Below are 27,918 nucleotides of genomic sequence, written 5' to 3' on the forward strand. Positions count from 1 at the left end.
GATTAAATTGATGCGACCATCAATTCACTCAGAGACACGAGTAGAAGTAAACTGTGGCTTTAATCGACGTACAACTGAGCCACAGTTGCGACTAGCTGAACTGAAGGCGGGCTCGCAAGACCGCAGCACTTTATACTTCCGGTTGTGGGCGGAGACATGGGCGGTGCCATGGGCAGAGCCCTGTACATGCTCCTCGTCTCCCCCTGTGGGCAGAACCGCGCAACGGCTCACAGATGGAGCCCACAGGGACACAGTGATATACAGTGTGAACTTATATTATACATTCACCACAATTCTATAAACATCTGACAGAACGCGATGGCTTAATGTATGAGGTTGGCAGTTTCACCAAATTGAGAGATCGTCTCACAACATTAACCTGTCTCTCTCCTTTTAGCAGCAAGGTGGTAGTGGGTGGCACGGTGGTACATTGGGCAGCACTGCTGCTTCACAGCGCCAGGGACCCGGATTTGATTCCGATCTTCGGTGACTGTGGCGTTTGCACATTCTCCCAGCGTCTGTGTGGGTTTCCTCCCGGTGCTCCGGTTTCCTCCCACAGTCCTAAGCTGTGCATGTTAGGTGGATTGGCCATGATCAGTTGCCCCTTAGTGAGGTGGAGTTACAGGGATAGGGCAAGTGAGTGGGCCTAGGGTACTGTTTTGGAGGTTCAGTGCAGACCAGATGGGCTGAATGGCCTCCTTCTGCACTGTAGAAGCATAGAATTTACAGTGCAGAAGGAAGCCATTCAACCCATCGAGTCTGCACTGGCCCTTGGAAAAACCACCCACTCAGGCCCACACCTCCACCCCATCCCCGTAATCCAGTAACCCCACCCAACCATTTTTGGAACACGAAGGGCACTTTAGAATGGTCAATCCACTTAATCTGCACATCTTTGGACCGTGGGAGGAAACCAGAACACCTGGAGGAAACCCACGCAGACACAGGGAGGACGTGCAGGCTCCGCACAGACAGTGACCCAAGCCAGGAATCGAACCTGGGACCCTGGAGCTGTGAAGCAACTGTGCTAACCACTGTGCTACCATGCAGCCCCGAATCCATAGGGATTCTATGAATCTATAAAACTGAGAGATTGTCTCACCACATTAACCAGTCTCTCTCCTTTCAGCTGCCAAGTGAGTTGTGACACATTTCCGTCCACCTCTGTGTTTGCATTTGATATTTGCAGCATCTGTGGGTTTTGCTTTCTACTTATATAGTGAGGCAAAGTTGGATAAGTGCAGGTCCAAGAACAATTAAGGAACTTAGAACCTCCCAATACAAAGCTATCTATTTTTTTTTAAACAAACAATTTTATTGAGGTATTTTAGGCATATAGGAAAAGTGACGTTGTACAAAAAAAAAAGAAGTCAAGACACAAATTACAAAATAAACATAGTGCAAACCACGGCTCTGTTCACACACGGACCTGCCTCAATATCCCCCTGCTCTACTCTACTCTATCCTTGCATCTCCATCTCCCCCCCTTCCTCCTCCCCCTCCTCCGCCCCCCACCCCCCCGATGCTTACTCCTCTGCGAAGAAGTCAATAAATGGCTGCCACCTTCGGGTGAACCCTAGTAGCGAACCTCTCAAGGCGAACTGGACTTTCTCCAGGCCAAGAAAGCTCGCCATGTCCGATAGCCATACCTCAGCCCTCGGGGGCTTTGAGTCCCTCCATGCTAACAGTATTCATCGCCGGGCTACCAGGGAAGCAAAGGCCAGAACGTCGGCCTCCCTCTCTTCCTGGAATCCAGGGTCCTCCGAAACCCCAAAGATTGCCACCTCCGGGATCATTACAACCCCAGTTTTCAATACCCGGTACATGACATCTGCGAATCCCTGCCAATACCCCTTGAGTTTCGGGCACGACCAGAACATGTGTACATGGTTAGCCGGCCCTCCGGCGCATCTGGTGCACTTGTCCTCCAGCCCGAAGAATCTGCTCATCCGGGACACCGCCATGTGGGCCTGGTGCACGACCTTAAACTGGATCAGGCTGAGCCTGGTCACATGTTGCGGTCGTGATTACTCTGCTCAGGGCTTCTTCCCAAATACTGTCCTCCAGCTCCCCCCCGAGCTCCTCTTCCCACTTAAGCTTCAGGTCCTCAGTCTGCGTATCCTCAGCTCTCATTAGCTCCTTGTAGACTTCTGAAACTCTACGCTCTCCCACATCTCCCCGAGAAACTACTCTGTCCTGCCTCCCCTTCGGCAGGAGATGTGGGAAGGACGGCACCAGTCTGCGTACAAAATCTTTCACCTGCAAGTATCTAAAGTTGTTCCCTCTCGCCAGCCCAAACTTCTCCTCCAGCGCCCTCATGATCAGAAAGCTCCCTTCCAGGAACAGATCCCCCATCCTCACAATCCCCATCCTCCTCCACAGTCGATACCCCCCGTCCATGTTCCCCGGGGCAAATAGTCAGTTGCCGCAGATTGGGGTCCACACTGATGCTCTTACCTCCCCTACATGCCTCCTCCACTGGCCCCAGATCCGAAGAGCCGCCACCACTATCGGGCTAGTGGAGTACCGTGCTGGCAGAAGCAGCAGAGGCACCGTGGCCAGGGCTGCTAAGCTAGTGCCCCTGCACGAAGCATCCTCCACCCGCTCCCAAACCGACCCCATGCCCACCATCCATTCCCTTATCATCGCTATGTTGGCCGCCCAGTAGTAGTTGCTGAAGTTCAGCAACGCCAGCCCCCCTTCTCCTCTGTTCCTTTCAAGCATCACCCTCTTCACCCGCGGGGACCTCCCTGCCCATACAAATCCCAGAATAATTTTATTCAGCCTCTTAAAGAAGGACCGTGGGATAAAGATGGGGAGACACTGAAAAACAAACAAGAACCGCGGGAGAATCGTCATCTTAACAGTCTGAACCCTCCCCGCCAAAGACAACGGGAGCGCACCCCACCTCCGGACCTCCTCCCACACTCGTTCCACCAGTCGGGTCAGGTTGAGCTTATGCAACTTGCCCCAGTCCCGTGCCACCTGAATCCCCAAATATCGGAAAATCTCCCCCACTAGCCTGAACGGCAATCCCTTCAGCCCACTCTCCTGCCCCCTCGCCTGAATTACAAACAACTCGCTCTTAGCCATGTTCAGTTTGTATCCGGTGAACCGGCTAAATTCCCTCAGGGTTGCCATAATACTGTCCACCCCACCATTGGGTCCGATACATATAACAGCAGATCATCCGCGTATAACGAGACTCTATGTTCCACTCCCCCCAGAACCAGCACTTTCCAGCCCCTAGAAGCTCTCAGTGCAATTGCCAGCGGCTCTATGGCCAGCGCAAATAACAGTGGGGAAAGAGGGCAGCCCTGTCTTGTCCCACGGTGCAGTCTAATGTAGTCCGATGTCATCCTGTTCGTCCTTACACTCGCCTCCGGGACCTGATATAATAGCCTAACCCAGTCGATGAACCCCGCCCCGAACCATCCTAGTACCTCCCACAGATAATCCCACTCGACCCGGTCAAAAGCCTTTTCAGCGTCCATGGCTACCACTATCTCTACCTCCTTACTCTCCGGGGGCATCATAATCCTGTTGAGCAGCCTTCTTAGGTTGGCCACTAGCTGCCTCCCATTTACAAACCCGGTTTGGTCCTCCACAGTTACATCCGGTACACAGTCCACAATTCTGGTCGCCAAAATCTTGGCCAGTAACTTGGTGTCTACGTTGATCAAGGAGGCACAGGCCTCCGGGTCCTTATCCCATTTCAGAATGAGCGAGATGGTGGCCTGCGACATCGTCGGGAGGGTAAACTCCCTCTGTCTCTTGCCTCCTTAAAAACCCTGACCAGCACTGGCCCCACTATCCCGGCAAATGTTTTGTAAAACTCCACCGGATACCCGTCCGGCCCCAGGGCTTTACCCGACTGCATTAGTGGGCAGCACGGTAGCATGGTGGTTAGCATAGATGCTTCACAGTTACGGGTATAGGGTGGATACGTGGGTTTGAGTAGGGTGATCATTGCTCGGCACAACATCGAGGGCTGAAGGGCCTGTTCTGTGCTGTACTGTTCTATGTTCTATGTTCTATGACCTTCAGGCCCCCCAATACCTCTTCGATCCTGACCAGGGCCCCCAGCCCATCCACCAACCCCCTCCCCACTCTTGGGAAGGTCAGTCCGTCCAGGAATCGCCTCATCCCCCCTGGTGGTTCCGAAGTGTACAACTTCTTATAAAAGTCCCTAAAGACATTGTTCAGCCCTGCTGGATCATCCACTAGATTACCTTCCCCATCCACTACCCTCCCTATTTCCCTAGCCGCTTCCCTCTTCCTCAGTTGCTGCGCAAGCATTCTACTGGCCTTCTCCCCATGCTCATAAATCGCGCCTTTTACCTTTCTAAGCTGCTCTACAGCCTTGCCTGTAGTCAGCACCCCAAACTCGGCCTGCAGCCTCTGTCGTTTCCTGGGTAACTCTGGCCTCGGGGATTCCGCGTAACTCCTGTCCGTCCGTAGAATTTCTTTAATCAGTCGGTCTGTCTCTGCCCCGCCTGTCCTGTCCCTGTACTCCCGGATTGAGATCAGCTCCCCTCTCACCATTGCCTTCAGCGCCTCCCAGAGCACCCCTGCCAAGACTTCTCCAGTATCGTTCACCTGCAGTAATTCTGCATACATTTCCTCAGCCTCTCACACACCGCCTCGTCCGCGAGTAATCCAACTTCCAGCCTCCATGGTGGGCGCTAAAAGCTGTCCTTACAAAACTGCAGGTCTACCCAGTGCGGAGCATGGTCCGATATGGCAATTGCCGAATGTTCTGCCCCCACCATTCCGGCCAGCAGGTCCCTACTCACCACAAAGTAGTCAATTCGGGAATACATCGTGTGGACGTGGGAGAACACGAGAACTCCCTCGCCGTTGGCCGGTTAAATCTCCACGGATCTGCTCCCCCCATCTGTCTTGAACATGACCGGTCCAGGCTCGGGTCCAGGACTGTATTAAAGCCCCCGCCCATGATCAACTTACGCGAGTCCAAGTCTTCCCGAGCATCCTCCTAATAGAATCCACATCGTCCCAATTAGGGGCATACACGCTGACCAGGATTACTCTCACCCCTTCGAGCTTACACCTCACCATAGCGAACCTGCCACCCCACCCACGACTGTGTCCTCCGCCTCGAATTGTACCCTTTTATTAATCAGGATCGCAAACCCCTCGTCTTAGAATCAAGCCCCGAATGAAAGACCTGACTGACCCAGCCCTTCCTTAACCTAATCCGGTCTGCCACTTTCAGGTGCGTCTCCTGCAACAAGACTATGTCCGCCTTCAGAACCCGCAGATGCTTAAATACACGCGCCCTCTTCACTGGCCCGTTTAACCCTCTAACATTCCAGGCGATCAGCCTGGTTGGGGGGCACCGCCCCCCCCCCCCCTCCCCCCGCCCTTTGCCGATCAGCCATCCCCTTTCCTTGGCCAGCCCCCCAGCCATGTGTCGTGCTTCCTCTGGCCCGCCTCCTGGCCGGCTCCACCCATGACCTCCTCACTGTTACCATGCCCAGTTTCCATCCCCGTCAACAGAACAACTCCCCCTCCTCCCCCCTAGCAACACCATCCTATCACCTAACCCCTGCTCTAATCTAACTATATGGACACCCCCCACCTCGGCTTCCATTGACTAGCCCCACTCAGCTAGCCTGGGGCTCCCAGACTGGGCACCAGCCCGTCTCCCATTCATTGTTCCCGGTCACCCTTCCCCCCCGACCCCTCCACACCACTTCCCCAGATCAGCCCTACTTAAGCAAACACTCGATACAAGTCATAAACAACCCCCAAAATAGCACAATTCAAGTTAAACAAGAAAAAAAGAGATAAGAAGTAACAGGCACTCTTCAGTCCTAGCCATACAGACACAAAAAAAGATTGCACAAAGTTCCCCTAAAGCATCCATTTTAACCCAACCCTCTTAACTGTTTTCTTTATTAATCCCCCTCTTTAAGAACGTTATCTTTAAAAATAACGCAACCTGCAGTGGGAGGAGACTGTCCTCAGACAGATGAGCATTAAAGGGGAGGTTTAGAAGCAAAAGGGAGCTGAACAAGGATGGGAGTTGGCAAGTCAGAAAGATGTCCTGCGTGATCTGGTTTTGATCTGTGTGCGTTTTTATAAATAAAATGGTGCTTGGAACTTGGGATTGTTCACGGTGGCACAGTGGTTAGTATTGCTGCCTCACAGTGGCAAGGACCCGGGTTCAATTCGACCTCGGGTGACTGTGTGGAGCCTGCATGTTCTCCCCATGTCTGTGTGGGTTTCCTCCGGGTGCTCTGGTTTCCTGCCACAGTCCAAAGATGTGCAGGTTAGGTGGATTGTCAATGAGCGACGTGCGGGGTTACGGGGAACTTGCAGGGAAGTGGGCCCAGGTAGAGTGCTCTTTGGGAGAATCGGTGCAGACTTGGATGGGCCGAATGGCCTCGGTACACACTGTTTGCGAAGAAAGTCCAAGATGTTCGGACACTACAACAATAACCTCTACGATGCGCTGCAGCAACATGTCAAGCAGCCCCTCCCAAGCCCACAACATCCAACATTTAGCCGGACAAGGGCAGCTGTCACCTGGCAACACCACCACCTGCAGGTTCCCCTCCAATCCGCTCACCACTCTGACCTGGAAATACATCATCGTCCCCACACTTTGGCTGGGTCAAAATCCTGGAACTCCCTCCCTAACCGCACTGTGGGTGTACCTACACCACATGGACTGCAGCGGTACAAGTAGGCAGCTCGCCACAACCTTCCCGAGAGCAATTAGGGATGGGCAGCAAATGCTGGCCTCGCCAGTGATGCCCACATTCCAAACTGGTTTCAATAAAAAAGGCGGCTCAGCTGAAGGAATTGGTCAACATTAATCCCATTACTCCCGATTGTAAAATGATGAATGAGATTCGAATGTGTGTTCAGCTTGGCTAGAGGGCTGTTGTAGACGGTTGCTACTGGATGGATAGCCTCTGTACAGACATCTATAATGCGGATCGACAACACAGCATCATGCCACACAGCTAATTGCAACTGTTCGCAAATAAACCATCAACAAATTAGCTGCTGCCTCTAAATATTGCCCAATTATCCATCCAATGTATTAACTCGACGACAATTCAACAGTTACATTTTTGTTCTCATGCTGAGCTACGGGAAACCAAGAGGAATTAATTTTCGACATCAAGGAGACTCAATGGCAGTGCAAGAAGAAAACTGTCTCCAACGCAGACATAATAACCATTTGCTTGTGCAATTCAAATGCATCCTTGCGCAATCACCCATGTCCTACATTAGAACAATAACTCCAAGTTACAAAAATATCAAACCACAAGGTTTATTGCACAGCCTCTCACTGTTCTGAACACATCTTCTGATCAGTAAAGTGACAGGTTTGAAAGACCTCCAAATGTGATTGGCTTGACTGGGGCTCTGTGATACAATGTTTGTGTGATTAGCCTTGAACGGTGTGGGTTGGGCTTGGTTGCCTCTGTGTGAATGCCATCCCAGCGGTGAATGGTTATTTGTGGGAGCAGAGGATGAAAGGGGGGGGGGGGGGTTTGTAGTATCTTGAGAGAGGCTGTCAATTGAACATAATGGGCCCAGATCTTCTGATCCCCGGGTCATCAAGCTACGGCATCTGCAGAGATCCCGACATGCAGAACTCTGTGGGAATTGCCCAGGAACTGTGAACTTCCCCTGTTCTCCAGCACTCACTGCCTAAGCTGGAGAGTTCCACGGCACTGACCTGGATAGTCACCCAGGAAACTAGGAGGATCCAAGCCGAACTCCTGAGTAATTGTACAACTGACCCCTTCCCGAATTACTCTCCCTGACCCACAACTCTCCCCTCCACCCTCTGACTACCACTGCCAACACCCGACTACCTCACCGACCTGACCAGGCTACTCCCAATCCACCTATCACCCTATCCATCCATCACCGTGCCATGCTACCATCTACCCACCTGGCACCCTACCTACCTGCCACACTACCAACTTACCCACTTAACTCACCCACCTTACTTCCTTACCTCACCCATCCTAACACCCTAGCCTTTCACTCATTCACCAACATTCACACTGGACATTTAAACTTTCCCTGCGGCAGTTGGTGCTGTGACAGAACTCGCAGAGGGACGCTGAGCTGCACATTTCTGGAGACGCCGGGCTTGGAAGACCTGGCCAGATATGCCGAGTGGCGTAGGGGAGGGCAAAAATAAGAGCGGACAATGATAGCTGCTGCTCAGAAAATCCGGGCCCATAGATGACCTCTGCACTGGCAGGATAGGGGAGATATTTTGGCAGGTATGTCTGGGAAGCCTCTTTCAGGTAGTAGTATTCCAACATTATGTTAGCTGTTGGGGGTAGGTGAAGCAGCAATGCTGTTCCTCAGGAGTTGGGATTGGGTAGAGTGCAAGACAATCAGAAGCAAATAAACAGTAGAAACGGAAACATGATTACTTGTCTAAACTACTGGGAAGAGTGGGCTGTCCATTGTAATAGTCATTTTCCCCATCACCACCTGGGTGGAGTTTTTGATTACTCCTCCATTGTAGAACCCCCTGACTTTCCACCCCTCTGATTTTAAGCAGATTTAAAGGTGGGCATGTCCCAAACTGGGAGGGCATCTGCTCTCCTAGATTATTAGCCAGGCGCTCAGGGTCAAAACGGTCCTTTGGAGTGTGGCAGGCCAGCAGCACGGTTCGATTCCCGTAACAGCCTCCCCGAACAGGCGCCGGAATGTGGCGACTAGGGGCTTTTCACAGTAACTTCATTGAAGCCTACTCGTGACAATAAGCGATTTTCATTTCATAAATGACAGGACAACAGGCATGATAGCTTATTACTGGCAGTATATGCAAGTGACAAAAGCAATCGGACTAGAAAATAAGCCAACCACACAGCACGAATCATGGAAAATGACCACTGTATTTGTAGGAGCATTTTCAGAGACTGAGTATTGAGCAGGCGGTTATGTGGGGAATTTCACCCACCTAATTGCAGTTTAGCTAACACAAAGACTCACGGAGACAACTCTGGTGAAGACGGCTTTAGTTTACAAGCTTGGTTCAACATCCGAGGGAGAGTGATTTGGATAAATGCCCAAACCACTCTGTTTTACATTGCTTCAGGTTAACAGTTATACAATTTCCAAAAATCAGTACCCCACCCCAGTTGGTCTCCTTGTAGCTGTAGATTTTACCTTCACCAATGAATTTTACTTTAGGCAGCATGGCGACTGTTTGATCAGGTCATGATGTTGCTCCATCCTGTTCCCTGGCCATCTGTTGTTTTTCAAGACCCTTGAGTGGTGAATGTAACTTAGTAATTCACACTGTATTTACCAATACCTTTGTAAGCGCAGTAGCGTTATCCGACCACTAGGGGGAGTAGCTCTGGGAATGCTCAGGAGTTTGTACAGGGCTCCACCCGTGGCTCCGCCCACAACTCCTCCCCCCCTGTGCTGCTGTATAAATACCCTTGTCCAGAGTCAGTCTGAAGTTCATCGAGAGTTCATCAACGGGTAACAGGCTGGCTCTGTAGTAAATAGATTAAAACCACTGTTCATATCTGAAAGCGTGTCTGGTGAATTGATGGTTCCATCACCTTGTATGCATTGTCTCTTCCTCTCCTTGACACCCAACTCTCTTACCTCAGTGTGGGCCATGCTCATACCATTGTCAGTCTGAGCGCAGGATGCCGGAGTTGCTGATAAGAACTGCTTATTGAGCTGGTTGTGATATTGCTGACCACATTATTTCTGTCTGATTCTGACTGTCTTAGGAATGTGATGAAGTTAGCCTGCTTAAACCCCCATCACACATTGTGGCCACTACTATTAGCAAGAGTTCAAATGCCTGTCACTGCTATGTTTTAAGAATACATGTTTAACGATTAATAATGATTACTGGATATACTTTGTATGATTAGTTTCAGTCCTCAATAAACTAACTTATGTAGCATTATTCTAGAGTTATCCTAGCTATCCGGTTTTAAGGGGTCTCATCTCAGGACCCCCCCCCCCCCCCCCCCCCCCCCCACCCTTCAGTATTCAAACACCGATGAACAATAGGTTCTGGAATTCAGTGGCTGCAGCATGTTTGTGGGAATTTGTTGAGTTAACTTTTCAAATTCAGATTGATTCCACTCTGATGGAAGGTGCTGTTATTAGGGCAGGGATTGTATTTGTGCCAATGCAGACAACAGTTTGTTTTATGTACGGTTGTAAGTTATGACACTCCCCCCAACCTTCACTCCCCCCTGCCCCCCCAAAAAAAAAATTGCCTGAACAAAGATAGTCCATGTCAGAGACTGTAAGCTTCAGAGTAGAATGAAACCCTTTCTCCTTTGAGTAGACGGAATGACGCTCAACGTTACATACCGAGGAGGGGGTCTTTGAAAATTGAAGTATCACATCACACGCTTAAGGACAGTTCTGCCTCTTTGTCTTCAAGCTTCCAACATTCTTCCCCTGCAGTTCCTCAGCTTCCCCCTGAAAATGTGTTTCCCCTTGATCTGGTGGACAGCCATTGTGCCCAATTGCCCAGTGGTTCCTCTCAGCTTCATTGTGCTCAAAAGGTCCCCAAGGCAAATGCAGAAGTACAGCAGAAACCATTTGTTCAAGATGTGAAAAACATGATAAACCTCATAAAACCCACCAGGACTTGATGATTTGACAATAGGTCAAAATAGTTATCATTCTTGCAAATTTCTTTTTCAGGTAAAATTTTAGCCCTGATTTGGAAAATGACATAAGGGTCCCAAACTTTCTTTATTTGCTGCTTCTGCTGCTTTTTGGTGACGAGGTAACAACAATTGTAACACACAGATTGCTCGGCGGTGATACAAAATGACCCTGAGATTCAGCTGTTAAATAAAAAAGACACTCACTGGGTAAAGTGCCTTATATTCAGGTCCTGTGCATTCGGGCTAATTTTAACCGTATCAATGGCATACATTGGGTGATAATGAACTGACTGCCCATTGTATGTTGCTTTCCATCGATATCAATATTGTCATAATCTGACAATTTACTGAAGTTAAAATCACTCCCTCCAAAGTTCCAACTCTGAGGAAAAATACTCAGAGCAAGTGCCTTCATAAATCACCGCTCTCGAGCAACACAGCACGGAACATCTTTGTCTGAAACGTCTTTGTTGTTTAACAGATTAACGATACCATTAAAAGCAATATCAATTGCAGTGAAAACAGGGTGCTGGGAAAAAACTCAACAGGTCTGGCAGCATCTGTGGAGAGAGAAATCTGTATGACTCTTAGAAACGTTGGCTGAAATATTCAGGCTGTTCCGGCTGGCAGGATTGTCCAGACCCGTCGTTGCCAACTGATTTTCCCCGTTCTCCACACCTTCTGCCATCAGCGGAACTGGAAGATCATGTTGCTGGCCACTGGCGCCCTCCTCCACCACTGCAAAATACACTGTGGAGAGTCACGGAAATTCCTGGTTATTAACTCTCTGTCTCTCGTCACAGATATTGTCAGACCTGTTAGGTTTTCTCAGCATTTTCTGTTTCGATTTCGGGCCCCATCATCACCACTTCTCGTTATGCCAGGTCCCACCGACAGGACAGAGCCGGCAGAGGTGGCGGCACAGGAGCATACAGTCGGGAGGGAGTTGCATTGGGAGTCCTCAACATCGACTGTGTATCCCATGGAGTCTCATGGTGTGGTACCAGACCAAACATGGGAACGGAAATTTCCTGCTGATTACCACGTCACATTCCCCCTCATCTGATGAATTAGTACTCCTCCATGTTGAACACCACTTGAAGGAAGCACTGAGAGTGACAAGGGCGCAGAATGTATACTGGGTGGGGGACTTCAATGTCCATCACCAAGAGTGGCTCGGTAGTACCACCATAGACCAAGCTGGCCAGGTTGTAAAGGACATAGCTGCTAGACTGGGACTGCAGCAGGTGGTGGGGGGAACCAACAAGAGGGCAAAGCATATTTAACCTCTTCCTCACCAACCTGCCTGCTGCAGATGCATCTGCCCATGACAGTGAAAGTGACCACCGCATTGTCCTTGTGGAGACAAAGTCCCGTGTTCAAATTGAGGATACCCTCCATCGTATTTGTGGCACTACCACCCTTGTACATGGGATAGAATTCGAACAGATCTAGCAACTCAGGATTGGGTATCCATGGATCATCAGCAGCCCTTGTTCATTGAAGAGTGCAGGAGGGCACGCCAGAGCAACACTAGGCATACCAAAAAATGAGGTGTCAAAATGATGAAGCTACAACACAGGACTACTTGTGTGCCAAACAGCATAAGTAGCAAGTAATAGACAGAGCTAAGCGATCCCCCTAACTAACAGATCAGATCTAAGTTCTTCAGTCTTGCTACAACCAAGTAACATTTGCACCACACAAGTGCCAGGCAATGACCATCTCTGACAAGAGAGGATCTAACTATTACCCCTTGACATTCAATGGCACTACCATCACTGAGTATCCCACTATCGAAATCCTGTGGGTTACCATTGATCAGAAACTAAACTGGACTAGCCAAATAAATACTGTGGCTACAGCAGTTCAAAGGCCAGAAAACCCGTTACGGCAAGTAACTCGCATCCTGACTCCAAACCCTGTCCACCATTTACAAAGGAACAAGTCAGGAGTGTGATGGAATACTCTCCACTTGCCTGGATGAGTACATGGGAATACCTCTGATGTTAAAAGAATCTGGCAAGATGCCATAGCTGCTGTTCAGGAGCTGTCCAACAACACTCAAGAAGCTCAATAACATCAGGACAAAGCAGCTCGATTGATAGCTCCCCCTTCCACAAATATTCGAACCCTCCACCACCGATGAACAGTGGCAGCCGTGTGCACCATCTACAAAATGCACTGCAGTAACTCACCACGGTTCCTCAGACAGCACCTTCGAAATCCACGACCACTACCATCTGGAAGGAAAAGATACATGGGAACCCCACCAATTGGACATTCCCCTCCAAGTCATTCACCATCCAGAGTTGGAAACAAATCCCCGGCCCTTCACTGTCGCTGGGTCAAAATCCTGGAGCTTCCGCCCCACCACCTCTGTGGGTATATCTACACCTCGGGTTGACTGCAGCGGTTTAAGAAGGCAGCTCACCACCACCTTCTCAAGCGCAACTATGAATAGGCAATAAAAATACTGGCTGAGCCAGCAACGCCCATTTCCCATGCATGAATTTTAAAAATGAATATTAAAAAACATCCGCAGTATTTTGCTTTTGTTCGGTTGTAGTAGATACTTAAAGATACAAAGTGAAGGGCAGATTTTGCAAACTTACAGGCACACACTGGAAATTTGGTTCTGGGAATGATAGGCAGCTTCAGGATTGTCCAGTCACAGCCAAATTCCCGATATTCATTCCTGTCAGGTTGAGCTCCAGTGCAAGAGTGAAAATATATAAATTCTACCTCACACGTTACTGGTCTTTCCATCATAACAGAGCTTCACGGCTTATGTCAGTCGCAACTGTGGTAGCAAAGTACAGGTCGCAGCTTTGTTTACAGGAATGGACACATGAACAACGTTGGGGAGGAAAACAGACTCTCGGGTCCATCCAGACCCACTGTACACAACTGCGATGCCTTGCGCATCACAATGTACACACTCACCCCACCCGAAAGCCATGTGATCTCCTGGGAGACATGAATTCCCACAGAAATAAACAGGGGGAAAAGTCTGACGAAAACGAGTCCAGGAGATCATGGCTGTCTGAAGTACTGAAGAATTAACAGCAGTAGAGGGACTTACGTTTTGCTGAAATCCCAGAGAGCGCAATAAGGATTGTAAGTACCCTATAAAAAAAGAAAACACTTGTAAATAAACATTCTCCTTATGTTCTCTTCTTGGTTGATCGGATATGCAAAAGGAAGGGTCTGCTTTAATTGTAATTTCCCCACTGTGATAAAATGAGCTGGTGGTCCTCCCCTCATAGCTCCTACTGCTCAGCATGAAGTCACAGTGATTCTATTGACAGGGAAACTTATTTTAATTGCTTGTTCTCAGTAGGTGAGTAACATCACTGTTGGCCAAGCTGTATGTGTTGTCCAGTTGTTCTGAGAATGTACATACAATCATACATATGAATTAGGAAGAGGAGTAGGCGACTTGGCCCCTTGAGCCCAGACTGCCATTCAATAAGATACTGGCTGATCTGATTTACCCCACATTTCCTCCTCCCCCCGATAACCATTCATCCCCTTGCTTATCAAGAATCTAAGGTGGTGGGCCTGCTTGTTCAAAGTGATTGGGGTAAAAATAGGCAGTGTTGTATCAGCCATCTGTGATACGGCCTACTTTCTCCACAGCAACACCGTGGCCAATCAGATTTGATTTGCCAACCAATCAGCACCCTTCTTTCATGATGCCTGGATGGTTGTGATTGTTTGAAATTTGACATTCTTGTGCTTGTCCTGATGAATGCAAAATGAAAAGCTTCAACAACCTGTTTCTTTTTTCAGTGATATTCATTCTATTGTAGGTAATGGGACTGAAGATAGGATGGGGCCCATGACAAGTGCTTGTTTTACTCATCGACCCGATTGCTTTTACAGCATTTCCACTTTCAGAGGATGCTGAAAGGAAAATTATCCAGGGTTGACACTCTGGAGCACTGCATGTCTTCAGTTACAACCTCTGTCCACAAAAGAACATGGTTGATTTATCTGCCATTATTAATAAAAATTATTAGAGACCCAGGAAAAGCACCGCTTAAGATCAAAGAACAAAGAAAAACAAACAGAGGAACAGGCCTTTCGGCCCTCCAAGCCTGTGCCGACCATGCTGCCTGTCTAAACTAAAATCTTCCACACTTCCGGGGTCCGTATCCCTCTATTCCCATCCCATTATTATATTTGTCAAGATGCCCCTTAAATGTCATTATCGTACCGACTTCCACCACCTCCTCCGGCAGCGAGTTCCAGGCACCCACTACCCTCTGTGTAAAAAAACTTCCCTCGCTGATCTCCTCTAAATTTTGCCCCGCACACCTTCAATCTACGTCACCTAGTAATTGACTCTTCCACCCTGGAAAAGAGCTTCTGTCTATCCACTCTATCCATGCCCCTCATAGCTTAGTAGACACCTATCAGATCGCCCATCAACCTCCGTCGTTCCAGTGAGAACAAACCAAGTTTATCTCATAGCTAATGCCCTCCATATCCTGTCCAAAGCCTCCACATCTTTCTGGTTGTGTGACAACCAGAATTGAACACTATATTCCAAGGGTGGCCTAACTATGGTGCTATATAGCTGCAGCATGAACATAGAACATAGAACACACAGTGCAGAAGGAGGCCATTTGGCCAATCGATTCTGCACCAACCTACTTAAGCCCTCATTTCCACCCTATCCCTGTAACCCAATTACCCCTCCTAAATGTTTTGGTCACTAAGGGTAATTTATCATGGCCAATCCACCTAACCTGCACGGCTTTGCAATGTGGGAGGAAACCGGAGCACCCGGAGGAAATCCACATAGACACGTGGAGAACGTGCAGACTCCCCACAGACAGTGACCCAGCGGGGAATCAAACCTGGGACCCTGGCACTGTGAAGCCTCAGTGCTATTCATTTGTGCCACCGTGCTGCCCTTGCCAATTTTTATACTTAATGCCCCAGCCGATGAAGGCAAACATGCTGTATGCCTTCTTGAACACCTTCTCCACTTGTGTTGCCATTGTCAGTGACCTGTGGACCTGTGCACCTAGATCCCTCTGCCTGTCAAGACTCTTAAGGGTTCCGTCATTTACTGTACAGTATCAGCCCATGTAGTGTCGGGGCTGTAATCAAGTATGGGTCAAATCTGCTGGTAGTGGGTAGAGGGCAATTTCCTTTGTGCGGCAACCTCAAATAATCAGATTCTGTTGAAGTTCTGTTTGTTTACAAGCTGCAGTCAGCTATAACATGTTGTCTTGCTCAAGCTGAAGGTAAAATAGAACAGCAGATGTCAATTTGCATGGACGACTCTTAAATGATGAGTTAACCCTTCGTGAATCTAGCAACCTTCTTCCCCTTTTAAATATTCAGCCCTTTGTTATTGAAATAACTGAATTGATTTCCTGTAATTTTCTTGTGATTAATGTTACAACCTATAATTAGAGAACTGCACAGAGCTAAAGAACAACTCCCAATTCAAACACATTTACAAATTGTAATGGTATTCTATTTTTGATCCTGGCAAACAACAATATCCCTCATTTATAGAACACCCATCACATAGCACAGCCGTCCCCAGGTGGAATGACTAGGGTAAGAGTAGGACCAGTCAAGGACAGTAGTGGGAAGTTGTGCGTGGAGTCCGAGGAGATAGGAGAGGTGCTAAATGAATATTGTTTGTCTGTATTCATGCAGGAAAAAGACAATGTTGTCAAGGGGAATACTGAGATGCATAAGATACATAAGAATACTGAGATAGATAAGTCCCCTGGGCCAGATGGGATTTATCCTAGGATTCCCTGGGAAGCTAGGGAGGAGATTGCTGAGCCTTTGGCGTTGATCTTTATGTCGTCATTGTCTACAGGAATAGTGCCAGAAGACTGGAGGATAGCAAATGTTGTCCCCTTGTTCAAGAAGGGGAGAAGAGACAACCCCGGTAACTATAGACCAGTGAGCCTTACTTCTGTTGTGGACAAAGTCTTGGAAAGGTTTATAACAGATAGGATTTATAATCATCTAGAAAGGAATAATTTGATTAGGGATAGTCAACACGGTTTTGTAAAGGGTAGGTCGTGCCTCACAAACCTTATTGACTTCTTTGAGAAGGTGACCAAACAGGTGAACGAGAGTAAAGCAGTTGATGTGGTGTATATGGAAAGCATTTGATAAGGTTCCCCATGGTAGGCTATTGCAGAAAATACGGAGGCATGGGATTTAGGGTGATTTAGCAGTTTGGATCAGAAATTGGCTGTAAGAAGACAGAGGATGGTGGTTGATGGGAAATGTTCAGCCTGGAGTTCAGTTACTAGTGGTGTACCACAAGGATCTGTTTTGGGGCCACTGCTGTTTGTCATTTTTATAAATGACCTGGAGGAGGGCGTAGAAGGATGGGTGAGTAAATTTGCAGATGACACTAAAGTCAGTGGAGTTGTGGACAGTGCGGAAGGATGTTGCAGGTTACAGAGGGACATAGATAAGCTGCAGAACTGGGCTGAGAGGTGGCAAATGGAGTTTAATGCAGAAAAGTGTGAGGTGATTCATTTTGGAAGGAGTAGCAGGAAGACAGAGTACTGGGCTAATGGTAAGATTCTTGGTAGTGGGGATGAGCAGAGAGATCTCGGTGTCCGTGTACATAGATCCCTGAAAGTTGCCACCCAGGTTGATAAGGTTGTTAAGAAGGCACACGGTGTGTTAGCTTTTATTGGCAGAAGGATTGAGTTTCGGAGCCATGAGGTCACGTTGCAGCTGTACAAAACTATGGTGCAGCTACATTTGGAGTATTGCGTGCAGTTCTGGTCGCAGCATTATAGGAAGGATGTGGAAGCATTGGAACGGGTGCAGAGGAGATTTACCAGGATGTTGCCTGGTATGGAGGGAAGATCTTATGAGGAAAGACTGAAGGACTTGAGGCTGTTTTTGTGAGAGAGAAGAAGGTTAAGAGGTGACTTAATTGAGGCATACAAGATGATCAGAGGATTAGATAGGGTGGACAGTGAGAGCCTTTTTCCTCAGATGTTGATGGCTAGCACGAGGCGGCATAGCTTTAAACTGAGGGGAGATAGATATAGGACAGATGTCAGAGGTAGGTTCTTTACTCAGAGAGTAGTAAGGGCGTGGAATAACCTGACTGCAACAGTAGTGGACTCGCCAACATTATGGGCATTTAAATGGTCATTGGATAGGCATATGGACGATAAGGGAATAGTGTAGATGGGCTTTAGAGTGGTTTCACAGGTCGCCGCAACATCGAGGGCCGAAGGGCCTGTACTGCGCTGTAATGTTCTATGTTCTATGTTCTATAGGTTTACTTCACCAGTGACAGCCATCAAGGAGTTGGAGAGGAGTTAGGAAAAGGCCAAAAACAGGATTGAGGTTGCAAATTCGGAGGAGGCTGTTGCACGAGGGAAGTGTGATTGAGGGAGAGGGTTTCTTGGCGGAGGAGGCGCACTGGCTGTAGACCGTTCTGGCAGATGGGAATGAAGCAGAATGACCAGTTGGCAGAGCATGTTGAGGCAGGGCATGGAGACGATTGCAGAGCGAGAGTATAGCCAGTGCGGGCAGAAACATTGGGAGTCTGCGATCCGACATGCAAGATAGACTGTGGGCCGTGAAATTTGAGATGATTCTGGATTGTGTTTTGGGTGGAGATGGTGGGATTAGAAACCTGGGAGAAACTGAGCTTTCTCAAACATCGACAAGGGGGTCCGAGGTGTGCTGGCTGGACAGGTGAGTAACATTCTTGAGGTGGAAGTAACATGGCGCTGCTGACTGGATGTACAGTCAGCAAGGCACCATGGTTTAGTAGCATCTTCAGGTTCCATCAGATGAGAATAAGATTAATGCATGGAGCCTGTTGCTGTCTGAGAGAGTTAGGATAACAGGATTGGGGGAGATTGGTAGTGGTAATGCCATTTCCCTTTTAATCTGCATGGCCAGGCTCCTGGGAATATGGGCTCAAATCCCAGTATGGCAGCTGGTGAAATTTGAATTCAATTAATAAAATCTGGAATTGAAAGCTAGTCTCAGAAATTGTAACCATGACAACTACCACTGATTGTTACAAAAGCATCAGGTTCACTCATGTCCTATTTTGGGAAAGGAAATCTATTGTCCTTATCCAATCTGGCTTATGTGACTCCAGACCCCCAGAAATATGGCTGACTGTGAAATGGCCTAACAAGCTACTCAGTTCAGGGCAATTAGGGATGGGGCGATGCATGCTGTCCTTACAGCAATACCTCCATCATATGTAACAACAAAGAAAAAAAAAATGATTTTAGTTGTACCAAAACTTTTACCAACGAAATGTTGACACATCTGGGGCGAAATTATCCGACCCCACGCAGGGTCGGAGAATCGCCCGGGGCCGCCAAAAATCTCGCCCCCGCCGTGGCAGAAATTCTCCGCCACCCGGGAATTGGCGGGGCGGGAATCGCGCCACGTCAAGCGGCGACCCCCTGCGGCGATTCTCCGGCCCGCGATGGGCCGCAGTCCCGCCATCGAGATTTGAACCACCTCTGGTGGCTGCGGGATCGGCGGCGCGAGCGGCCCCCCGGGGACCTGGGGGGGGGGGGGCGTGGGGTGATCGGACCCCGGGGGGTGCCCCCACGGTGGCCAGGCCCGCGATCGGGGCCCACCGATCTATGGGCAGGCCAATGCCGTGGGGGCACTCTTTCTCTTCCGCCGCCGACACGGCCTCCGCCATGGCGGAGGCAGAAGAGAATCCCCCAGCGCGCATGCACCGGTGGTGACGTCAGCGGCAGCTGCTGCTGACGTCACCACCGGCGCATGCGGGAACCGGCGAAGGCCTTTCGGTCAGCCCCGGCACCGGGCGGCGGGCCTGAAAGGCCGCTGGTGCCGGTTTTCGCCCCAGTCGACGTGGTGCCAACCGCTCTGGCGCGGGCCTAGCCCCCAAAGGTGCTGAGAATTCCGCACCTTTGGGGAAGCCCGACGCTGGAGTGCTTGGCACCACTCCCCTACGCCAGGACCCCCACCCCGCCAGGTAGGGGAGAATCCCGCCCCTGGTGTGAAATTGTTGGTAGGACACCATGGCAACTATTATAGAAAGGAGAGAGAGGCAGAGCTGGATCACATCAATATATCAATAGATGCTGATCTGGGCTGGGATTCTCAGAGCCTCCGCGCTGCAATCGCGCTCGGCGCTGCGGCGAAGAATTGGGCGTCGGACCTGCGATTGGGTCGGACGCTACTCCCACGATTCTCCCTGGCATGGTTCATTCATGGTTCCACCCGGCGGGCACCCGGAGTGGCAGCTGTGGACTCAGTCCACGGCCGCCCTGGTGGGGTGATCCGTCACTGGGGGGGCCTCCGATCGGCAGGAGGGCGGGATCTCGGTGGGGCCTATATTCCCGCGGCCGCTGTGTGGGTCCGCCATATTGTGAGAGGCCGCCGCTGTGCGCGGACCCCCGTCCGGAAGTGCAGGGCCCCGTATCGGCAGCCGGAGCTGCGAGGAACACACAGGGGCCCTGCTAGCCCCTGCAAAAAGGAGAATCACCCTGGACTTTCTCCAGGTAAGTCCAGAGTGATTCGCACCCACTTTCTTGCGGGCGTGGGGACATAGCCCCATTATCAGAGAATTCCGCCTCCGATGTTTGCAAATTAAAGAATGAAGAAGGTCAAAGAGGAACCGCAGGGCACATTGGAACCCACTGTCTAGTGATTAGCGGATGAGCCCCTTGAAGTAGATGGGTTGACTGCACGAGGACAGGTGGAACTAAATGCAGGAGATGGCAATGATGTTGGGTTAGACCATGTAGGCGAATGACCACAGCCAATTAAATCACTTTACTTGTCCTGCTTCCAAATTTGAAGGCAGTGACAGGGTAGAGTAAAAGAATAGAGTTTTGGTAGGTTAAAGGTGGCATGGCGGCACAGTGGTTAGCACTGCTGCCTCACAGCGTCAGGGACCATTGTTCAATTCTGACCTCGGGTAACTGTCTGTGTGGAGTTTGCACATTCTCACTGTGTTTGTGAGGGATTCCTCAGGGCGCTCCAGTTTCCTTCCACAGTCCAAAGATGTGCAGGGTAGGTAAATTGTCCCTTAGTTTCCAAAGATTAGGTAAGGTTAAGGGGGTTACGAGGCTTCACAGTGACAGGGTCCCAGGTTCGAATCCCGGCTTGGGTCACTGTCTGTACAGAGTCCACACTTTCTCCCTGTGGGTTTCCTCCGGGTTTCCTGGTTTCTTCCCACAAGTCCCCAAAGACGTGCTGTTAGGTGAATTTGATATTCTGAATTCTCCATCTCTGCACCCCAACAGGTGCCGTAGTGTGGTGACTAGGGGATTTTCACAGTAACTTCATTGCAGTGTTACTGTAAGCCTACTTGTGACAATAAAGATTTAAGCGTTAGTTAACGTTACAGTGATTAGGCTTCCCTAAGGGAGTTTGTTATTGTAATTGTACTTCGTTTAACATTAACATGAACGAACTGAATCTATGTAAGGATGGATTTTGCAGGATGGGTAGACTGTGCCTGGGAAAACTGAAATATTGCGATTGAGGAACACTGTCCTTTGCACCAGATCCTCCTCCGATCAGTTCCCTGGTGGTGTGAGTCTGTGCGATATGAGCGTTTCCCAAGCAGAAATCACAGGTTAGCCTTTAGAACTGCCAACTAGTTCAAGATTAATATTCCTGGAATGGTCAACAGTAAACAAAGAAGTACTTACATTTGCTAAGTGTGCAAGCTCGATTTCCAGCACAGATTCTGCGATTTGCGGTTTTGGCCTTACTGTCACGGCTATCACTTTTGAGTTCACAACGGTGTGATTTCTGCGGGAGTGGTTAAAAAGCAAGAGAAAATTAAGGTTCGAACATACATATAAATGTACAAATTAGGATCCGGACTAGGCCGTTTGCCCCCCAACACCCCCCACCCTGGGCCTGCTCTGTCATTCAATGAGATCATGGCTGATCTGACTATGTCCTCAACTCCACATTTCCCCCGAACCCCCCCCCCCATAACCTTTGACTCATTTGTTGGTCAAAAATCTATCTACCTCTGCCTTAAAAATATTCAGTGACTCTGCCTCCAATGCTGTCTGGCAAAGAGAGTGCCAAATCCGTATGATCGTCTGAGACAAAACACTTCTTTTCCTCTCCATTTTAAATGGGAGATCCTTTGGGCTGGATTCTCCGCCGTTGGGATGCTGCATTTTGCCGGCAGCCCGGGGGGTTTCCCGACGGCGTGAGGCTGCCCCACAATGGGAAACCCCATTGACCAGCCGGTGAAACAGAGAAGCCCGACGGCGTGTTGAACTAGAAATCTGGCGTGGCAGGACGGAGAAACCCGCCCTGTATTTTTAAACAGTTTTCCCTAGTTCTAGTTCCTCCCATGAGGGGAAACAGCCTTTCGGCATTTGCTATGTCAACTACCCTCAGTAAGTGTTTCACGAAGATCACCTCAAAATCTTCGAAACTACAATAGACGCAGGTCCAGCCTGTCCGACAATTCCTGACAGGAAAAACAGCCATCCCAGATATCAGTCGAGTGAACCTTTTTTTGAACTGCTTCTAATGCAATTCTTAAATAAAATCAAAAACTGTACACAGTACTGTAAATGTGGTCTCACCAGCAATTAATCTCATCAATCATTCAAATATAATTCTTCAAACGGAAAGGAGTACAGATACAACAGTTATGGCGGACTTGTTTTATTTGAAAGCATAATTCAACAATGAATGAAGCTGGAGAACTGGCGTGACACTTTGTGAGAACTGGATTGACACTTCTGTTTAATTTGGGGCATCATCCTGGATTTAAAATCGCTCCATGGCCTTACTCCATCCTGATTTCTGCAATCCACAATACCAACGTTGTGGCCTAACTAACATTTTATGCAGTTCCAGCATAACCTCCACGCTCTTAAACCCTATGCCTCAGTTAATAAAGGCATGGGGTTTAATATATGCCTTCTTAACCACTTTATCCACCTGACTTGCTACCTTAAGGGACCAGTGAACATGAAATGAAATGAAATGAAAATCGCTTATTGTCACGAGTAGGCTTGAATGAAGTTACTGTGAAAAGCCCCTAGTCGCCACATTCCAGCACCTGTCCGGGGAGGCTGGTACGGGAATCGAACCAGGCTGCTGGCCTGCTTGGTCTACTTTAAAAGCCAGCGATTTAGCTCAGTGAGCTAAACCAGCCCCATGAACACCAAGGTCCCTCTGATCCTTGGTGCTTCCCCGGGTCCTGCCGGTCATCATGTATTCCCTTGCATTGTTTGTCCTGCCCAAGTGCATCACCTCACACTTATATGGATTGAGTTTCATTTGCCACTGATCAGCCCATCTGACCAGCCTGTCTATATCTGTTTTCTAAGCGCATCCTCCTCACTATTTGCCACCCCACCAATTTTTGTATCATTCGCAAACTTACTGATCAACCTTCCTACATTCAAGTCCAAATCATTTATTGCTGGTTAACCACAAACAGCAAGGGTCCCAACATTGCTCCCTGCAGGACCCCACTGGACAAAGGCTTCCAGTCAGAAAAACAACCCTGCACCATCACCCTTTTCTTCCTGCCACTCAGTGAATTCTGGATCCAATTTGCCAAATTTCCTTGGATCCCATGTTGCTCTGACATTCCCCATCAGTCTCCCATGTGGGACCTTATCAAAAGCTTAGCTAAAGTCCAAGTCGACTACATTAAATGCATTGGCGTCATGTACACACCTCGTCACCTCTTTGAAAAATTCAGTCAAGTTGGTCAGACATGACCTCCCTTAACAAAACAATTCTGATTGTTCTTTATTAATCCCTGCCTCTCTAAATGCAGATTAATTCTGTCTCTCAGAATTTTGTCCAATAGTTTCCCCACCATTGAGGTTAGACTGACTGGCCTCTAGCTTCCTGGTTTATCCCTTCCTCCCTCCTTGAATAATGGTGCCACATTGGCTATCCTCCCGTCCTCCGACACCTCTCCTGTGACCAGAAAGGAATTGTAGATTATTACCTGCTTCCCTGCTATTTCCTCCCTTGCCTCACTCAACAGCCTGGGAACACTTCATCTGGTCCTGGAGATTAATCTACTTTAAAGCCTGCCAAACCACTTAGAACCTCCTCTCTGATAACCTCTTTAATTTTATCACAGTCCTGCTCCAAGCTGAAGTGAAACAGACTGCATCACATGACACACTTCACACGCTGTCATCTCTAAAAGGTATGCTCCGGAATTCTCTCCCTGAACATCTCCAGCTTTCTTCTTTCCCTCTTTCAGACAATCCTTTCAGTGTATCTTTTCAGTCAGGTTTTGGGTCAAATGCCCTAAAACCTCCTTGGGTTGCTCACCATCACAAATTGGTTGATAGTTGCTCCCATGAAGACCCTTCGAGGGCTTTACAATGTTAATTGCATGGTAGCACAGTGGTTAGCACTGTTGCTTCACAGCACGAGTGACCCAGGTTTGATCCCTGGCTGAGGTGACCTTAGTTGCCTGTGCGGAGATTCTCCCCGTATCTGTGTGGGTTTCCTCCAGGTTCCTCCCACAAGTCTCGAAAGATGTGCTGGTTGGGTGAATTGGACATTCTGAATTCTCCCTCTGTGTACCTGAACAGGTGCCGGAGTGTGGGGATTTTCACAGTTACTTCATTGCAGTGCTAAAGTAAACCTACTTGTGACACTAATGAAGATTAAATCACACTATCTAAGTGCCAGTTGTTGTTGCGATTGTCAGCTGACACTCAGCCAGCTTTCTCTGTAAAATCGAGCCTTGCAGGGCCCATGAAACTCTGCCCAGCATTCACAATGTGGCACAAGCATATGCATCAGACCATCTCAAACTGAAAGAACAGCTATTTTCGTGAAAGCATATTTTTTTATTGAATATCTCTGCCCAATTTTGAATATTGCTGGGCTTTAAAATGCAAATGAAAAAAATTAAAATGTTGTAAACTTGCTGATAATATATTAAAACCAGTACTGAAAATGTACAGTCCTTTCAGCTTACTTCAGTCATAATGTTGGCCAGTCTGAGGACCACAAATTAGTTTTGGATCTGAGTTGACCAATCCTGGGTCTCAAGTCCATCTATTCAGTTTCTATCTACCCCAAAACAACCTACTGGTGTAGAAGAGGATAGGGGCATAATATGCCAAGTGTTCCTGTGTTCTCAGCCAAATGTTGGCACAGGTAGCACTCGTCAGACCTACTTGCCAATCAATGGAATTGGATCCATCTTGGAGTCTAAATGTTGATCATGCCCCAGAATATTCTGAAGTGGAAGACATTGGGTGTGATTCTCCATCCCGCCACACCCGTTTTCTGGTGCGGCGTGCCCTTGCTGGCAGCGGGCTCCTCCGTCACGGAAGCCGGCCAATGGGGTTTTCCATTGTGGGCACCCACATGCCATCGGGAAATCCACGGACATGAGTGCGCTGCTGGTGAAGCGGAGGATCCTGCCGACAGAGAATCCAGCCCGTTGTATTTCTACAGTTGCCGCAAACAGAAAAGAGTAGAGGCGCCACGCTCTAAGTTCACAAAAACACAGTGTGGGGTTGTGGTAGTATGGCTAGGGGTATTACGTTACGGTACCTGGGGGTGTGAGCTGCCAGTGGTGCAGAGGGCTCGCTGCCCATTGGCCCAAGTATCGTGCTCTCCGTATTCCTATTGGCTAAGAGGAAGGTAGCTCCGCCTACGAGGTGGGGTATAAGAAGCCGTTTTCCGTGCAGCCAGGCCATTTCCTGTACATCTGCTGCTGGGCTCACTTCTTGCTAATTATAGACTTATATTTCGGACTTCACCTATGTTTCGTATCCATTGATTGTGCATCAGGGGTTTACTTGGAGATGCTGCTCTTACAGTGCAAGATGGTGGACTGAAAGCCATATAAACAGTCCGCTAACATCACTACAGATGACGTGATATTCCAGCAGCAGGCTGTATTACTTGAATACATAACACCCCTACCCACTTACTCCTTTAGTGCAAATGGCTTTTCTTTTTAACACTTAAAACAGTAGACCTAACTAAATATCCATTGTAATACTTTATACCATTCTGTTGTCTGTACATATAGATATATTCAATAAGACAGTCTCTTTGGAGGATGTCTCTTGTAAGCAATACTTAACGTTACGGGTTCTGGCTACTCGAGACCTCGAAGGTGGCTTCCCTTTCTCTTGCTCGTGGCACTTCTTGAGAAGCTATTTTGCTGCCTGTCTCCATCAGTGCTGAAGATTCTGCAGGGACAGATTCTGCAATTCCCTCTGTTGTCGGTCTCAGTTCCAACATGTCACTGCCCATATATTTCGATGAAGATACTTCTGGTAAAGTCTCAGGAAACCTACGTGGTCAGCATGATGTCACCAAACTCTCTCAGCTGTACGGTGTAAGATATTGGACCGATCTTTGCGAAGATGATAGCTGGTACCCATTTTTCACTTGCTGTATAGCTCCTGGCTAATACTCCTTCTCCTTGGTTGAAAACTGTACTTTTTCAGATTGCTCCCTCCTAGCAATCTGTGCTTGTTGTCATTGACAATCTTTGAAGCAGCAAGTGGTCGAATTGTGTCCTTAGTTTCCTCTTGAAGAGTAGCATTGCTGGTGAGCTCTATGTTGTCGCATGTGCAATATTTCTATACAACATCAGAAAGTTGTTAAGCCTTGACAAGTTGCCTTTACCTCTCTATGCCTTAACTGCATGTTTAAGTGACTGAACAAATCGTTTCACCAATTAATTTATTGCAGGATGGTACGGAGTCGATTTGATGTTATAGATCATCTCACTTTAAGTAATCTTCAAACTCTTTTGATATAAATTGAGTTCCATTATCACATATGACCAAACCTTGTAAATACCTCATCTAATCTCTCAATAGTTTGTTCGGTTGCTGTGGATTTCATAATTGTGACTTCTGGGCATTTAGAGTGTGGAACATATACATGTCCCCCAACTGGACCAGCTTAATCAATGTGTACTCTTTGCCATGGCTGTGTCGGCCATTCCCATGGATGTAATGGTAGCAGTGGTTGAGTGTTTCTCAGTTTTGTACAGGATTGACATTATCCCATTCTCTCTTCAATTTGGGCATCTAGTCCCGGCTGCCAGTTCTTTCATTCTCACCACAGCAGAATGTCCCTCATGTAGTTGATCAAGGATCTTGTTACACAAGCACGGGGCAACAATCACTTGGATTCTCATAATAAAACTCCACTCTTGACTGTCAGCTCAAGTCTCGTGATGTAGGGCTTGAGGTCTGGATTTATTTTTAGAAATTTAGAGTACCCAATTATTTTTCTTCAATTAAGGGGTGATTTAGCGTGGCCAATCCACCTAACCGGCACATCTTTGGGGTTGTGGGGGTGAAACCCACGCAGACATGGGGAGAATGTGAAAACTCCATGCGGACAGTGACCCAGGGCACGGATTCGAATCCGGGTCCTCAGCGTGCGTCGCTGTGCTAACCACTGCACCACATGCTGCCTTGAGGTCTGGATTTTAAAAAAAATTTAGAAAACCCAAAGAGGTCGGGATTTTTAAGATGTGTCATCATACCTTTGGGGACCATGTCCACAACATACTCCATTATGTTTGATAAAGTTTCCCATGGCAGGTTGATGGAAAAAGTGAAGTCGTATGGGGTTCAGGGTGTACTAGCTAGATGGATAAAGAACTGGGTGGGCAACAGGAGACAGAGAGTAGTGGTGGAAGGGAGTGTCTCAAAATGGAGAAAGGTAACTAGTGGTGTTTCACAGGGATCCGTGCTCGATAACTGGTTTTGGGGGTTAGTGTGTTTTTCTTTTGTTGTTGTTAATATTGTTTTCTTGTTGTTATTTTCTGTTTTGGATATGTTTTTGAAAATCTCAATAAAAATTATTTTTTAAAAAAAGAAGGCATACAGCATGCTTACCTTCATTGGACAGGGTATTGAGTACAAGAGTCGGCAGGTCATGTTACAGTTGTATAGGACTTTGGTTATGCCACATTTGGAATACTGCATGCAGTTCTGGTCACCACATCACCAGAAGGATGTGGATGCTTTGGAGAGGGTGCAGAGGAGGATCACCAGGATGTTGCCTGGCATGGAGGGTGCTAGCTATGAAGAAAGGTTGAGTAGATTAGGATTGTTTTCGCTGGAAAGATGGAGGTTGAGGGGGGACCTGATTGAGGTCTACAAAATTATGAGAGGTGTGGACACAGTGGATAGCAACAAGCTTTTTCCAAGAGTGGGGGTGTCAATTATAAGGTGTCACGATTTCAAGGTGAGAGGGGGAAAGTTTAAGGGAGATGTGCGTGGAAAGA

At 48.3% G+C, this 27,918-nt stretch overlaps 1 protein-coding gene across 15 annotated transcripts in view; it reads right to left on the bottom strand.

Annotated features, from left to right (window-relative positions):
• Nucleotides 1–27,918, bottom strand: part of adgrb3 (adhesion G protein-coupled receptor B3) — a 920,539-nt gene that overhangs the window by 326,919 nt on the left and 565,702 nt on the right. For all 15 annotated transcript variants that reach the window (XM_038800688.1, XM_038800695.1, XM_038800692.1 and 12 more), the window contains 2 exons: nucleotides 21,341–21,443; nucleotides 13,747–13,790 (listed from right to left, as the gene is read on the bottom strand). In XM_038800688.1, the coding sequence (XP_038656616.1) occupies nucleotides 13,747–13,790; nucleotides 21,341–21,443 (147 nt within the window). The remainder of the gene's footprint in view (nucleotides 1–13,746; nucleotides 13,791–21,340; nucleotides 21,444–27,918) is intronic.

The sequence above is a fragment of the Scyliorhinus canicula genome, chromosome 6, assembly GCF_902713615.1.
Source record: "Scyliorhinus canicula chromosome 6, sScyCan1.1, whole genome shotgun sequence".
NCBI lineage: Eukaryota > Metazoa > Chordata > Chondrichthyes > Carcharhiniformes > Scyliorhinidae > Scyliorhinus > Scyliorhinus canicula.